Here is a 15,688-nt window from a genome sequence, read left to right on the forward strand (position 1 = left end):
TGCTATTATATATTACACCAATGGATTATTATTACTGAACATCAACGTGTAAGCAGCATTTTAATGTTGAATCTGGTATTTTACATAAATTTGGGTTAATTTGTTGAAAATAAATGTATTTTAGAAGCTGCTGATACACACTGTATGTAAAATATTATATTGTAAAGTAAATACAGCTGTCAGATAAATGTCGTGGAGTAAAACAGTACAATATATTCCTCTGAAAAGTAGTGAAGTAGTATCATAACATGGAAATAGCCAAGTAAAGTACACGTACCTCAAAATAGTGTACTACTTGAGTAAATGTGCTTGGCAACATTTCACAACTTTAAAATTTCCCCTCAGCCACAGTGGTGTCACCAGTAGGAAGGAGGGTGGTGAGGATAGAGCCTACAGATCTTAACTAATCATGAGGGCACCGCAGTTCCTAAACATTCTTGTGAGAGAACAGTAGCCCCATTGAAAGTTGGGAAATGAATGAAGAAGAGAGGAATCATTAAAAAAATAATAATTTTTTAAGTCCGAAGACTTTGTAAGACAACAGTAATTTTGCTTGTGTGACCCCTGGAGCCTTCTCGGTGCACCTGGTGTTCCCTGCTCCCAAAGATGGGACTCCTCTACTCGGTTCCCGCTGCGTCGAGACATAAAACGCTATCAGACAGCGCTTTGGCCATTCATTTGCAGTTACTTTTGGTTTCAGGTCAAGGACGTCTGGCGCGTAATAAACCCATCCTTGTGACTCCTCTCTCTGCTGCTGATGCTGTGCGCACCGCACTGGGTCCCTTCAGCCAATCACGTCAGACGGCGGCGCGAGGGGGGCGGGGGGAGCGTCCGTCACGGCTAACGGACCGTGGAGCGGATCACATTCTTCGTCTGTCGAGCCACGGCACCACGTACAGGTTCATGGACTTCTGACTTGGCTGTTTAAACAAAAGAAATCTTCACCTTAAGGCGCAGTATCATTTTCATTTAACTGTTATCCATGAGATTCTTCAGGCTTACCTTCAAGTGCTTCGTCGACTGCTTCTGAATCACCTCTCTGTCAACGGCTGAACTGACCGCGGCGCTTTGTGAAAAATTTCCATCTCTTGGCTGAGCTGAGGGGTTCCAACGTGTGATAATCACAAAAACTGCGTTTTTTTAAATTTCAAGAAGGCGAAATATAACAAACTCAGAAAATCAAAAAAAGACAACTGGAGCTCTGCATATCGTGGCTGCTACATCTCTGTGTCTGCCTCCCTGAGCCCGCTGGGTGCCTCGTTAGCAAGGCACATTTATAAAACTTCAGCAGCCACTGGCTAAAACCTACAGCCAGCCTGCTTTTTAACTAATAAAAGAATATTTTTAACCCGCCGTCCGACAATATGTCACCTGAGTTGGAAGAGAACGGTCACGGTGAGTATGATGCATAACCTCCCACTGCTTAACAATGCTTTATTATTCACTATATCATTCAGCCACTACTAGCTAAAACAACCACATGCTGATGAATGGAAGCAGACACAGCTTTGATATTATTCTTTGAGGATAAGAGCAGCACTTAACCTGCCTCACTCTATATTTCTAATCACAACTCATATACATGCATCTAAGGATATATTTATCTCAATTTACACTTTACATTAAAGGTTACTCAACTTCATTAAAATCATTTAGCAGTTAAATGTTGTGCTGAACTCCAGTGACAGGTGTCAATGAATACAGATGATACTTAATAAACAAACAAACAAACAAACAAATAAATGTTAAGTTTTATGTAAGTATCAGAATCATTATCTAGCTTTTTATGGCTTATGCTGTTTGTAAAATTAGGTGTATTTATGATTATCCTCCTGAGATGGATCCTATTTCTTCCCAAGAACAGAAAAGAAATGAGGATTGATCTGTGTTGGTGAACCTCAAATTAACACGTACTGCATACATCTTTTCGTCACGCTTGTCAAATTATTCTAAACCACACGTATCCTCTTAGTACGTGGCACCATCGCCACTTGCATCCCTTACCTTCCTCACTTTTTCCCCCTCCTCTGTGCACACACACCCCCTCAAACTGCTCTGATCTGGATTCAGCTGCCTCGCTTTGCATCCACAACAGAGCAGCTGGCACTGATACCAAGGAATGGCACTAATGAAGTGACTGATTGTATTTATTTGTGTTTATGTGTCTACTTTTGTTCATACAGTTGTCTATGAGAAATAGGGAAAATCAGTTTCTTTTAACTGACAGAGGAGCTTGAGATATACCATGAACTGGCTCTCTACAACTGTGTTGTACCGCAGCACACTAATCACTCTGACTGGGAGACAGAGACTGAGAGAATGAACGTCGGGGGAGGGCTCATGGACTGATGACAGTCTAACTGCAACATGATTTTAACCCAAATCCAAGAGTGTTATTGCAGTTTACACAAAAATCTAATGAATGTATGATAGTATGATGAGCCCCGTTACGGCTTAGAGGAGATTTGTAATAATTGGCCAAGGCTGTATTGACGCTTCATAGCAATGAATGGAAAACACGCAGTCTCTGTCTCTCTCTCTCTTTCATTCAAGAGACTGTGGTTCATGTGTCTCCAGTGCGGACGTGTGACATGGCGTTGTGAATGTGTATATTTTAAACATGTGTGGTTTTTAAATATTGTTTATATATCTGTGATAAGAATGTTTATATTCCATCAGTGTCACTCAGACATTCAGATTCTTGCTCTCTTATCTCTTTCCATTTGTCCTCCTCCAAGTCTCCTTCCCTCCTCTGCCTATATATTCACTCTCATCTGATCCTTGTACACCTTGTCATGTCCAGGTGAAATCAGTCTCCCCCAGATGGAGGCAGGGACCTTGTCTGAGGAGGAGGGAGGGGGGTCAGCTCGCCCCCTGGTGCCTGTGCCTGGAGCTGGCTCAGGGTGCGGTGAGGGTGGAGGGGCTGGCCCACCGCAGAGCCAGGATGGGGCTACAGCTGGGACTGGAAATGGGGCTGTAGCAGTACCAGCGGTGGAGAGAGAAACCTGGACCAGACAGATGGACTTCATCATGTCCTGTGTGGGCTTTGCTGTTGGCTTGGGCAACGTGTGGCGGTTTCCTTACCTTTGTTACAAGAATGGAGGAGGTGAGCTTTAGTGGCACTGTGTAGTTAATGTAACTGTCTGGTGTTATGCATGCAAACTAATGAACAAAGTTACAATGTACATATGACGAGTATCCCTTTAAAATATCTTTGGATCAGTTTTGAGAAGTACTAACTGTACTTAGGATGCTGATATTTTCAAAAAGACACATGACTATAATGTGTTTATGTACAAGCAAAGGTTGTAGACAGGTTTTGATTTTCAATAATAGTAAAACTGTGAGTTGTATTAAAGTAAAGTATCTTGTATTAGAGTGCTTTTTGTGCATGAACACGCCATTCAAACTAGTCATATAGTGCCCCATTCTGCAAGGTCCTCGACCTCATCCCAGTATGATGCCACATATTTGTGTATAATCCACCCAGTTATGGTGGCGTCATCTGCAAACTTAATTGACTTGCTACGTGCTGTGAGATACAATACAGCCTGAACAAAAGGGGGCTGAGTATACATCCCTGAGGGTCACCTGGAGGAGGTGGGTAGTTGGTGAGAAAGTTCAGTATCCACTAAAAGAAGGTCAGGCCTCGAGTGCTAAAATAGTCAACTAGTTTCATGGGTGTAATTGTGTTGAACTCTGAGCTGAACAACAAACAAACAGCATTCTTACTTTTTCCGTAATCTTGAAAATATAATATAATATTATTAATAAGTCAGAATAAAAAACAGATCTGAAATAAAGGTGCATTTCCTCCAAAAAAAAACCTCAAAAAAGAAGTTTCCCTAATTGAAGAATGGTTCAAGTATTTTATGTAGGTCAATTTTTACAACAGTTTGAATCAACCCAGATGCTCCTGACAGTTGTGATTTATTTACACTGAGGGAAAGAGAACGATGAAAGGCAGCGTGGTGAGACATAATAGTGGCATAGGGATTCAAAGCAGGGACTGTGTGGCTGTGAGCACGTAGCTTAAACACCATGCTCTCCCACGTGGTTTCACTTTATTATTGCTGCCCGTTGCTTAACAGACAGACTTAGTACAAGTTGCTCTACAGTTTTCCTGCTGCAATCCTCCTAGCACGTGAGGTTACTTGAATTGTTTTATGCCTTTCCTTGTACCCTCTCCTATTTCATCTGTGCCAACCTGTCCAATGGTAACCTGCCCTGACTGCACCCTTTGACTACTCTTATCCCTGCCCTACCCACTTCCTCTATTTTTTATGAGGTGTTTCGTTGAAATAAAAAAATGAATGTGCGGCTGTGTGTGTGTCTTAGTCCAGCCCTCCCTCTCCCTCGTGCGTGTGTGTCTTGTGACCCATGGCTCTGATACCCACCTTCTGGTATCGTATAACAATGGCCTGCCTCACACAGTCCACCCCCTGTGCTCCTGCCCAGCACTCATGTAGCATACAAAGGTGCTCTCTCCCACTCGCTCCCTGATAAGGCGGCATATGGCTATGTCACACAATAACCCGTCCTGTGACTGTGTGTGCCCGTCCCTTCTTTCCTCCCCTTAGTGTCAGGGAAGCCACATCCGCTACAGTACTTAATTTTGCGTCCTTGACCAACCCAGGGTACACCTTGTAACACAATAAAGGTATCAGATAAGAGCTGGGGCCCTTAGTCTGACCTGCTTGTGATTGAAACAAGGCCACACTCCATTGGAGACAGCAATAGGTTAATGTACTGTAAACGCATGGAATTAATGTTTTGCAAATCTCATTTATTTATTTATTTGTGACTCAGCTGCTAGGCCTGATGTGTCTGGTTCAGTTATGATTAGAGAGGATTTACTTAAGCCTATTAAGAACACAGGTCCTCGATGATTTTGCCAGTATGTTGGAGTATGTCAGTAAAAGCATTTTCTCTACTCATTCCATTCACGCCTCCTATTGCATCTCCCGCTCCCTCTCTCTCTTTTCTGTCTCTCTCACTCTCCCACCCCTTTCTCTGTTAGACTCATGCTCATGAATGTTTCCTTATAAGGCTACAGCCCTCTGCACTCAGAGAATGACATAAAGAATGATGGACTGAATGAGGCATAAACTGTCAATCAGTAGCACTGTTGCAGAGCTGACCAGGCTGATGTCTTGGTGTGTCATTTTTGTGTTTGTTGAACCTCCTCTACCACAGCGTTGTCCCAGTTTTACTGCCTCCCTCCTCTGTGATTTATCTATCTTTCCCTCCTTTCTTCTTTGCCTTTCTCTGCTCTGCGTCATAGCTGGTCATGTGACTCTCTCCCCTCTGCGCACTGTGCTGGCATCACCCAGTTATATTACTATTCAAATCATGGCAATTGAGTCGAATGCCTCGTGCCGCCTTTTTCATATCTTTTTTTTACTCTGTTTCTGATCACAGCAAGCTTCTGCTACAGTATGAGAATCACAAAGGAGATTATTTATAGGAAACACTGTTTACAAACCAATTGCCCTGGGCTAAACACTACTAATCAAAATGAAACAAGTCCTAGATGTCTCTATCAGGACTTCTATCAGGACTAATAACTCCTGCGGGAGTCCATTTTCTTTGGGCCGTGTCCATTTGATAGTCCTTTGTCTGCCTCCTCACTATGCAGCGTTCAAGTTCAAGGACAATACTTGCCAAAAATGTCGAAACACTTGAGGAATGGGAGACAATACGGTTATCTCCCACATAGTCTTTCAATGCATCTCTTATCTATGGCCTTGTCTGTCCTTGTCCCTGGCTTTCACTCTTTAGCCCATTTTTACTTCTTGCTCCTCTCAGCTGTGTTGCTGGTGTTTGTGCTGCTTGTGTCCTTTTTTTCAAAAAAACTTTAAACATGACCTTTATCTCATATTTTCTTCTGTTTATGTGTAGCTAGTATAACTTCCAATTGTCAAAGTGGTGTATTATGTTTAATATTTTTAACCTTGTCTTTATTCTCTATTGCATACAAATGCAGTGAATACACACCAAAACATAAAATCTGAAAGGTGTGATTCAACTTACCATGATCAATCACCATAAAATTTATATTTTTATATTATATTATTTATATATATATTTATATTTAATTTATATTTTGCAATTACTTTAACTTACTATGGGGTGTTGTGGAGACCTAGGGGTTTAATGAAGTCTCTTACCATGTAATTGCAACATATTGGGTTCAAGACCTTTGTCACATACCAAATGCCCCCAAAAATACTTTAATTTTTACTTTACTATCTCTACTTTCTGTTTCCTTGGTGCATGGAACATTATGACTAAATATCCCATAGTTAACATTTGAGTGTGACAACAAGGAATTGATTGATTTGATACCATTATTATCATTGTTATGTAACCAATAGGACCATAAACCACTCAAATACTAATCTATTCCTACTAGCTATCCAAACCTTGCTGTTTATTTAATTTGGAACATGAGTAATCATTGTTTTACACTTACACCAAATGTTCCACGTGTAATTTGTGAATATGTCCATGTGTATTGCAGGGGTGTTCCTCATCCCCTACTTGCTGATAGTATTCATTGGGGGCATCCCAGTCTTCTTCCTGGAGATTGCACTGGGACAGTTCATGAAGCAGGGAGGAGTCTCTGCCTGGAACATCGCACCCCTCTTCAAAGGTACCGCTGAGTATGGTAGTGTGTCTGACACATCTAGAACACATTTGAAGCAGGTTAATGTGTTAATCACCTCTGCTTTGCAAAATCCATCCCTTCACACCTCCGCTGCCTTCCTCTCTCTCTTTCTGTCAGGTTTGGGCTTGGCCTCAATGGTAATAGTGTTCTTCTGTAACACCTACTACATTATGATTCTGGTGTGGGGCCTTTACTTTCTCTTCCACTCCTTCACCAACCCGCTGCCCTGGGCCACCTGTGGACACCCCTGGAACACCCCCAACTGCACACAGGACTTTCGCCGCTCCTGCCACAACCGCAGTGCCGCCCAGTCTCCTCTGCCATCACCTGCTGCCACCCCCTCCAACCTCTCCTCTACGTCCCCTTTGAACCTGTCCTCAGCCCAGCTTCTCCTCAACAGCAGCTGCATGGAGGCTGAGGGCATGCGCTCCCCGGTCATCGAGTTCTGGGAGTATGTTGTCTCTTATCCTGAAATTGTCATGGAGAAGTTGAGCGGAATGTCTGCAGTCTGAAAAATTATAAGTTTGAAAATGCTTACATTTGCATTTCACCTTCTCCTAAATTGAAAATTTGCCTTGACAAAGTCTATAAAAGGCTTATTTTGACTTGCAAAGTAAATATGTGTTGTCCACATATTTACTTTGTCTTTGACTATGGCTCAGGTGTGTTTGGAGACCTTTTGTTTCCCTTTTCTAATGGGCATACCTCTGTGTTCTTGCTCCTAGACGTAAAGTGCTCCGTCTGTCTGGTGGGCTGCATGAGCCTGGTGACATCAGCTATGAGATGGTGCTATGTCTCATGGCCACTTGGGTCATTGTTTACTTCTGCATGTGGAAGGGAGTTAAATCTACCGGCAAGGTAGGTATTTTCTTGCTTTACATTTCATGATGCTTAATGTCACATGCCGCTGTTCGGGTTTATGGAGTGCAGAGTAATACTTTTGGCTTTATACGTACACTGTACATGAAACGTTACTTGCCACTGTGAGAGTTCATGGAGTGCAGATTAATATTTGCATGGTTTCATGTGAAGGTTTAAATAATTGCAGCGTTTTGCCCTTTGACCCCAAATCAGCTTTCGTATAGTGAGAGGATCAGTGACTAGACTGAAACGCATATGAACACAAATATAAGCACACACGTGTATTCTTTGAATATCTGCTAATTCATGTAGTTGCTTTTTTTCCTGTTTTCTCTCATGTTTATTAATGTATATGTGCAGTTTAATGCGTCAGTCAGGCTATAATCTTCCACTGATCCCTGGATCCTTATTATCGACATAAGCATTGTTCAGAGTGACTTCCATCTAGTGATACATTGGCATAATGAATGCATCCTTATTTTGTAGCATATGGAGATAGATGTCTGTGTTTGCATACTTGTATCTCCAGAGTAGCCAAAGCTCATAGAGCAAGGGACAATAATGAAGGAGATTGAGCCAGCCAGCCAGCTGTAAGCCGATTAGTAACTTTCCATCTTTCCCCGGAAAGGGGCTTTTCTGCCCATGTTCACCCTAGATCAAGGCAAATATGTGCTTTCTCACTACTTTGCTCTTACCATACTGATTTAACTAGGACTTGATGCTTCTACTGGGTAGCAGGGGGCAGCTTTCTCAGCATAACTTGACAAAGACTACCTTCTGAAAAGGTCTGCCAAAAACCCCTGCTATTGCAGGAGGTTTACAAATTGTCTGGCTTTCCATTTACAGGCTACCTTTTCTTCAAAGTAACATGACAGGGCCCATTACACATCTACTACAGGAAGGACCTAATGGGCTTCTACTTAAGACATGAGTATTTGCAAAGCAGGTAATTGCTTAATCAAAGTGCTAAAAACATATTTAGGTGCAGTTACATTGAAACATTTGACCATAGCTGATGGACTACATTGATAAGCACTAAACTGTTCCAGCTAGCCTGTTAAATTCATCATATAACAACATCTTTTTTTATGTACTTACTTCATGTAATGTGATGAGTTTAAATGTTTTAAAAGGTTAACCTGTGACGATTTCTACTTTCACTTCATGTCAGTTCTGACACATAGCACTCAAACTTCACCTCCCCACCCTCAAATATATCCTAAAAATTGATTCCACTGTATCTAGAAGTGTACTTCATAGCTCTCTTTTCCACCTTTCTCTAGGTTGTATACTTCACAGCTCTGTTCCCCTACCTGGTTCTGGTTGTCCTTTTGGCCCATGGAGTCACTCTACCTGGAGCTTTAGATGGGATTGTGTACTACCTGAAACCAGACTGGTCCAAACTTGGTGAAGCACAGGTATAACGTTTGCATAAGCTTGCATTTAAGTATCAGTGTACATTTGTCTTTGGTAGTGTAGTGACAAAAAAATATGACAGATTTGTAAATCGACATCTAAGACACATAGATGAAAAGATTTTGAAACGTTACTTCCCTTTGTGGTAGGTGTGGATTGATGCCGGCACCCAGATTTTCTTCTCCTATGCCATCGGGCTGGGTGCCCTGACTGCGCTGGGCAGCTACAACCGCTTCCATAACAACTGTTACCAGTACGTTTAAACACAACATAAAAATCAGACTCCACTGTCACTGGAAGGAGGCCAACATCAACACAAACACCATCAGCCAGACTCTGCAGACTGCTGCACATGACCGTACACTTGAGTACTATCAAACAAGGCAGAAAAAATTATATTTCCACGAGAATTAGGCTTTCGTTCACTTCAGACATGCTGACAGGAAGAAAGAAACCTCAGTATGTCTTTACTAACTGTCAGATGAAGTAGAATCTCCTTGTGAGACTAGAAGATATTACTTATAATCAAAAGTACTACGGGTGTTAAGTGCATGCAAAGAAGCATGTTACTAAAGGTCAATTCCATTTCTCCTCATTGCATTTTGAAGGCCATATTGTAAAGTCTGCTGTTAGTCTTGAACATAATGCATGCGTATGCCAGGAATTGTGATCGAAGGCCCAAAGACTTCCAAGCACACTACTCACATTTCGCATTTCACATTTCCCCGATCAAAATAGATATGAATAGTTTGCCAGGAGAAATCTTAGCTTTGTCCTGAAGCCCTGAATATGTAACAAGCTGTACTTTATTTTCAGGAAAACATTCCAGTATGGTTTTTTGAAGGGCTGTAGAAATTGCTGGTACAATAGAAGGTCAATTAGGCCCTTAATGAAATGCAAACCTGAGTTTCATTGTTTGTTTCTAGCTCCAGCTGGTTTCAATGCTGCTGTTTTTGTAGACTGGTTGATGAGCTTGCATGTGTTAATCCAAAACAGACAGAGATATGTAAACATATTAAGACCCTTATGAGGTAGGTAGCTCCACCACAGTAAGAGGGATAATTTTAGTCAACCTCAGCACTCTGCTGCTTGCATATTTGGAATGCCCATAGAAGGGGGAACATCATGAATATCCTGCCATCTGACATTTTCTCTGCCTTGACCTTAATTGGAAGTTGAAAGATGAGTTCAGATTCTGAGGTATGTCAGCTCAGCTGTGTTTCTCACACATACTTAGACTAGCCCAGGAATAACTGTGAGATGTGTATATAAACTGCTTTTGGATGCCAATGTATGGTACATTTAGGACTCAAGACTACATTTTTGGTCTTGTTCAGTTGCTCATAAGCAACACAGCTAGCTTTAGGGATCACAATGTCAGTCAGCCCGAATGTTGGTGCAAGACTTTGACCCAGAGTAAAGTATCTTGAACCACTGGACAGACTGACGTGAACTTTGATACATTCACTGGACTAATGCTAACATAGCATGCTAATGTGCTAACATTAGTTAATGTTTAGCCAGGCGTTACATGTTAAACTTTAAAACGCTAATGTTGCATGCCAAAATGTTAAATGTTAACTATTAGCACATTAACTTTCACTACTTCTTAACATGCTTATACATATTGTGTATAAGCACATGTATGTATTACGTTATGTGCATAATAGTACACTAATGTCAGCATTCAGCTCAAAGCAGAGGTGAGCCAAAGTACGCCTGAGGTCGAAGCACACCTTAGACTGATGAAAGCTGAGCCAGATCTAACAACGTAGAGCTGAGCCCGACAAGTTGTGTCTGAAATGTCCTAAAATTACCTTTGTACAGTAGACAAATGTCTATATGAAACATCCCCATCACCTTAATGCAAAATTTTACAAGTTTGCACGTCAGTTTGTCCCCGTTCTTCATCCATCCAACAATTTTGTTTTCTGGCCATGATGAGCATTTCAACGTTCCAGGGCCACTGGTGTGGCTGTAGACTTTTAGTCTTGTTTAATTATTGTGGTCTTGATATGAACTTCCTTTCTTAACCCAAACACTGACTCTCACTTGTTTTTATTATCCACATCCATAAGCATTCCTCTGAGTACTTTTTCAGATTGATAGAGTTTATTGACGGTTGGCCGTGTGGGGGTTGCAGCAGAGCGCAGCTGCAACAGTGTTTTAATAGCCATCATGGTGTAATACCAGGGTGTTGTTTATACAGTCTTCATATCAGAAATGAGTCTTGGCCAGTGTTGCCAGTAAGACTTATCAGGATAAACAGAAGGTCATTCCTTGCTATTTAGACAGGATAATAGTGATGTTGACTTAATATTTAAATGAGAATTTGATCTCATACATTTTTCATTTATTTATATGCATGTATTATTATAATATGAGGTATTTATATGTAGCAAGTAGTCATTAGGTTTTTTCCTTTCACTCTTTTCCCCTCAGACCTTGAGACTTGCCATAGCCTTATTTGCTGTCCACATGCCAACTACAAAGACAACAGAAGCTTTCAGAGAAATTGCTATTGATCCCCTATTTACCATCCCAGCCCAACTCTTTCAATATTTGTCTTGGGTGTCTTATGTGAGCGTCATGTTACAGCATGCTATGAAGCAAACTTTTCTCCCAATGTCATTCTCTGTGTTGTGTTTTCTCCATTTCTCTCTGTTTCTCTTTCTTTCTCTCTGTATTTCTCTGCAGGGATGCGTTTGTGCTGGCCCTCATTAACAGTGGAACCAGTTTCTTTGCAGGCTTTGTGGTTTTCTCTGTGCTAGGCTTCATGGCTGCAGAGCAAGACGTGGACATCAGTAAGGTAGCTGAGAGTGGTAAGAATACAGCTTCTCCACGATTTGGCTGCCTAAAACACAGTGCAAGGAGCTGAGTATTAACAGTAAGAGTAGCAGTAAGTCCTTGATACTATGTGCTTCTGACTGACTGTTTTTAATGCACAGGTCCAGGCCTGGCCTTTATAGCCTACCCCAAGGCTGTTACTCTGATGCCTCTGGCGCCGCTCTGGGCAGCACTTTTCTTCTTTATGTTGCTCATACTTGGCCTGGACAGCCAGGTAATACTCACTGCAACGCTTGAGCATGATTGTTAATATCTACTTTGAAAAGCAGCAGAGAAAGCATTTAGCTTAGATGGACTGTATGTTAATGTAAGGTAGTACTTGTTTCTATTTTTTTGCTGTCATTTTGATTCAGTATCACTTCTTAACACTTTATGTAGAATAGATAGCTAATCTGTCTTTAGCCATTTCTCCATATAGCTAATGCTACAGTGAAAAATAGTTCTTCTCCTTCTTTGTTTGTTTGTAGCTACATTTCAAGTGCTGTATGCAGAACCTTGCAGGTCAATTTCCACAACACATTGCTTTCCACAACACACCTGCAAATGTTTATCAAGTAAAGTGTTATTAAGAAATGAAGGGTTTCTGTCCACTGAAATGCTTTTAATTTCAAACAGATACAGCATAATGCAGTAACTTTAACAGGGCAAACAGGAGCGAATCAAAACAAGGCTTCATACTAAAATATGACCAATAATACTTATCAAACAGAGAATTAGAAATAAGGGCCTACCTCTAATAAAAGCCTGCTTTCAATAAAGGCCTATTACCTTCTGCAGTTGAGGTCAATAAAGACCTGGTCACTATTTGAGGAAATCAATATGTCTGTAAAGGCCATAGGATCTTTTGAAAATATATATTTTATTATTTCACAGAACCCTTGCAGTTACACCATGGAGCACTAGGGGTCCAATGGTCTAGACTCATCATTTCCAGTTTTAGCATTGCATTTCTTAGCAGCCTGTTTGTTGTGTGTCTGTTTGAGCCAGTGCCTACATCCATTGTTTTACAGCTCAGGGATTTTGTCAATGAGCTTCTGTCTGATTCACACAGAGAGCGTCTGTCTGCTCTCCAGTCCATTCATTTACTCTCACTTTCCATTCTCTCCCTCATTTCTTCTCCATCCATCTTTCACTTTTTCCTGCCATGGCCACATTGGCAGTGCATGTGCTGCTATTTCTAGGAAATGATGCGAAAATAGCTGCACAGCTGTTATCCATTCTTGCATAGGAAGACTGAAATTTATTTGTTTTCTGGGGTTGAAAACAATTTTTAGTGTTTGTTTTTTGGATATTTTTGTTTGGTTTATCCAACACTGTCACCTAGTGAACCCATTGATGTTACATGCACATTTAATATGTTATTAGATAACAATGCAGACATTTGTGCAGAACACAGTTGCACATTCACAGAGTCAGAAGCATGTTTCAGACTTAGATCGACATTGTCTCTTGCAGTCTCACAGTTTCCCTCTCTCGTTCTCTCTGCTGTCTCTTTTCTTTTTTTCCAGTTTGTAGGGGTAGAGGGTTTGATCACAGGAATCATGGACATGCTACCCCCTAAATCTGCCCTGGGCTCCCTGCGGCGAGAGGTGGTAGCGGCCATCTGCTGCGTCATCTGCTTCCTCATCGACATGTCAATGGTCACCGAGGTACAGTGAGGATTTCTCAGAGTTTTAGGTTTCATTTGGTTGCGTTATTCAAAATTAGGTCAGATACACAATCATTTGGAGGTCAGATTACTGCTCAACAAATAGGCTGAATATGAAACCATTCAGAAACTAGATGAAAAGCCAGAATCACTTACATGAGCTTATTCAGGACAGTTTTGTAAGCATGAAATTCTTTGAGTTCTTCTTAAAAATACATGGATTGGGTACTTGATGGCTTTTGTCAGGAATGAACTGGGAAGAAATAGGTCACATATAAAGTATTAACAAGATGGTCTTGTTACTGACTGCTCTCTCTGTTTCTATCAGGGAGGGATGTATGTCTTCCAGCTGTTTGACTACTACTCTGCCAGTGGCATCACTCTGCTGTGGCAGGCCTTCTGGGAGTGTGTGGTGATTGCATGGGTCTATGGTGAGACACAAGCTCAGCATTCACAGCATCAAACAGCGACATGATTCAACACATTATCTCAACATCTTTTTATGTAATCTCTGTCAGGCGCAGACCGTTTCATGGATGACGTAGCTCGTATGATTGGCTATCAGCCCCTACCCTACATGAAGTGGTGCTGGTCCTACATCACACCTTTTGTCTGTGTGGTAAGTGTTGCTCTGTGTGTTTTTTCTATATGTTATGTCCTGCTAGTTGCAAACAGCTGACATTTTTGTGTGCATATAGGGAGTGTTCCTGTTCCACGTGGTGAACTACAAGCCCCTGACCTACAACACAGTGTACACATACCCCTTGTGGGGTGAGGCACTTGGCTGGGCATTGGCCCTATCCTCCATGCTCTGTATCCCAGTTACCGTTCTCTACAAGCTACTGCGCTGCAAAGGATCATTGCGGGAGGTTGGTATGCCCGGGTGCATGTTCGTACACATTCTCTTGTGTGTTTGTTTCTGTTTGTAATTGTCAGTAAATCAAGAGGAATGTGTCTCCTTAGATACTGCCCTCCCTCCCCTATCTGTTACTCATTAGAGAAGGCTGAATCATCTGTCCATTAAATAGCTCAACATAACTTTTGCCCCTGTCTTTTCTCCACGTAGCGGTGGCAGCACCTGACCACCCCAGTTTGGGGGAGACATCACCTGGAGTACCTCGCCCCAGAGAGCGAGGCCAAACTGCTGCCACCCGCAGGAACCAAGAGCACCCTCCTGTTTGAAAGTGTCATCTGATGAGCTGAGCCCTACAGAACACAGAGCCAAGGTCGCCCTCTTAACATCAGTACACACACACACACAAAACACACACACACACACACACACACACACACACAGGAACACACAAACTATGAAAAAAATGCATACACACCACACTTGCCTGGTGAGAGCAAAGCGCAGATTAGTTACACACTCTAAAGTTTTAAAGCTATGAAAAAGCCCCTGGACAAATGGACCAAAGATTAGATGGGAAAAGAACTGAAACACACACCCACACCCATGCAGTCATCACAGGCTGATATCCCCCCCTGCTCTGCTTTCTGACTCTACCTCGCTGACTCTCCCCTCTCTTTCTGCTCCCCGCCTTTGTGCTGTTCCGTCCCGTCTCGTCCTGTGAGTGTGATGTTGTCCGGTGTAGTTGCAATATCTTCCCCTTTTTTCTCGCCTCTCCGTCAGGGTTTCAGCAGCCTCATCCGTCCCAAGCCGTCATGCTATTTCGTGCTGAATGAGCATAAACTGAAAATATTCCGATGAAACCTCATATCTGCTGCTGATGTGCCATGGTCTGAGTGTGTGTGTATATACATGTGTGCCTGTATGTATGCGCGTGAGTGTGCTTGTATATCTTTGTGTGTGCGTGTTTGTGTGTGTGGGCGTTCTCATGTGTCTGCAAGGAGTGTGTGTTGGACCGTGGCAGTGGTGTCTTCATCTACATATGACATTGCCTTTGGCTATTGTTTTCTGCCAACTGTGTTCTCTTCATTAACTGTACAAAAATAACTTCCATTTGTAAAAAAAAAAATAATAATAATAATCAAAAAGAGACAATGCATCACCACTTCCAACTGTGTGTTATGAACTAACTTAAGTATCCAGTGTATTGTAGGATCTGTGAATCAGTGTTAACAATATTTGGAGGGGATGATGATCAGTATTTCCACCTTGAGGGAAGGAGAGAAACTTCAGACTGAATTGTGCAAAAAGCAGGAGACAGGGTTGTGGGGAGGGGAAAGAGACTTGATGCCATGTCAGGAAAGAAGCAATAAATGACCAGATGAAGATGGAT

The 15,688-nt window shown here is 41.9% G+C and overlaps 1 protein-coding gene across 1 annotated transcript; it reads left to right on the plus strand.

Moving 5' to 3' along the window:
- Positions 1-722: 722 nt before the first annotated feature.
- si:ch211-117c9.5 (sodium- and chloride-dependent creatine transporter 1) lies at positions 723-15,687 on the plus strand. Its single transcript, XM_044351296.1, has 14 exons — positions 723-1,395; positions 2,804-3,106; positions 6,524-6,655; positions 6,788-7,121; positions 7,396-7,528; positions 8,815-8,949; positions 9,097-9,200; positions 11,645-11,769; positions 11,896-12,008; positions 13,303-13,443; positions 13,771-13,873; positions 13,961-14,061; positions 14,141-14,311; positions 14,509-15,687. Exons 1-14 carry the CDS (start codon positions 1,365-1,367, stop codon positions 14,635-14,637), a joined length of 2,055 nt encoding a protein of 684 aa, XP_044207231.1. The 5' UTR covers positions 723-1,364; the 3' UTR covers positions 14,638-15,687.
- Position 15,688: the final 1 nt, after the last annotated feature.

This window comes from Thunnus albacares, chromosome 5 (assembly GCF_914725855.1).
Source record: "Thunnus albacares chromosome 5, fThuAlb1.1, whole genome shotgun sequence".
NCBI lineage: Eukaryota > Metazoa > Chordata > Actinopteri > Scombriformes > Scombridae > Thunnus > Thunnus albacares.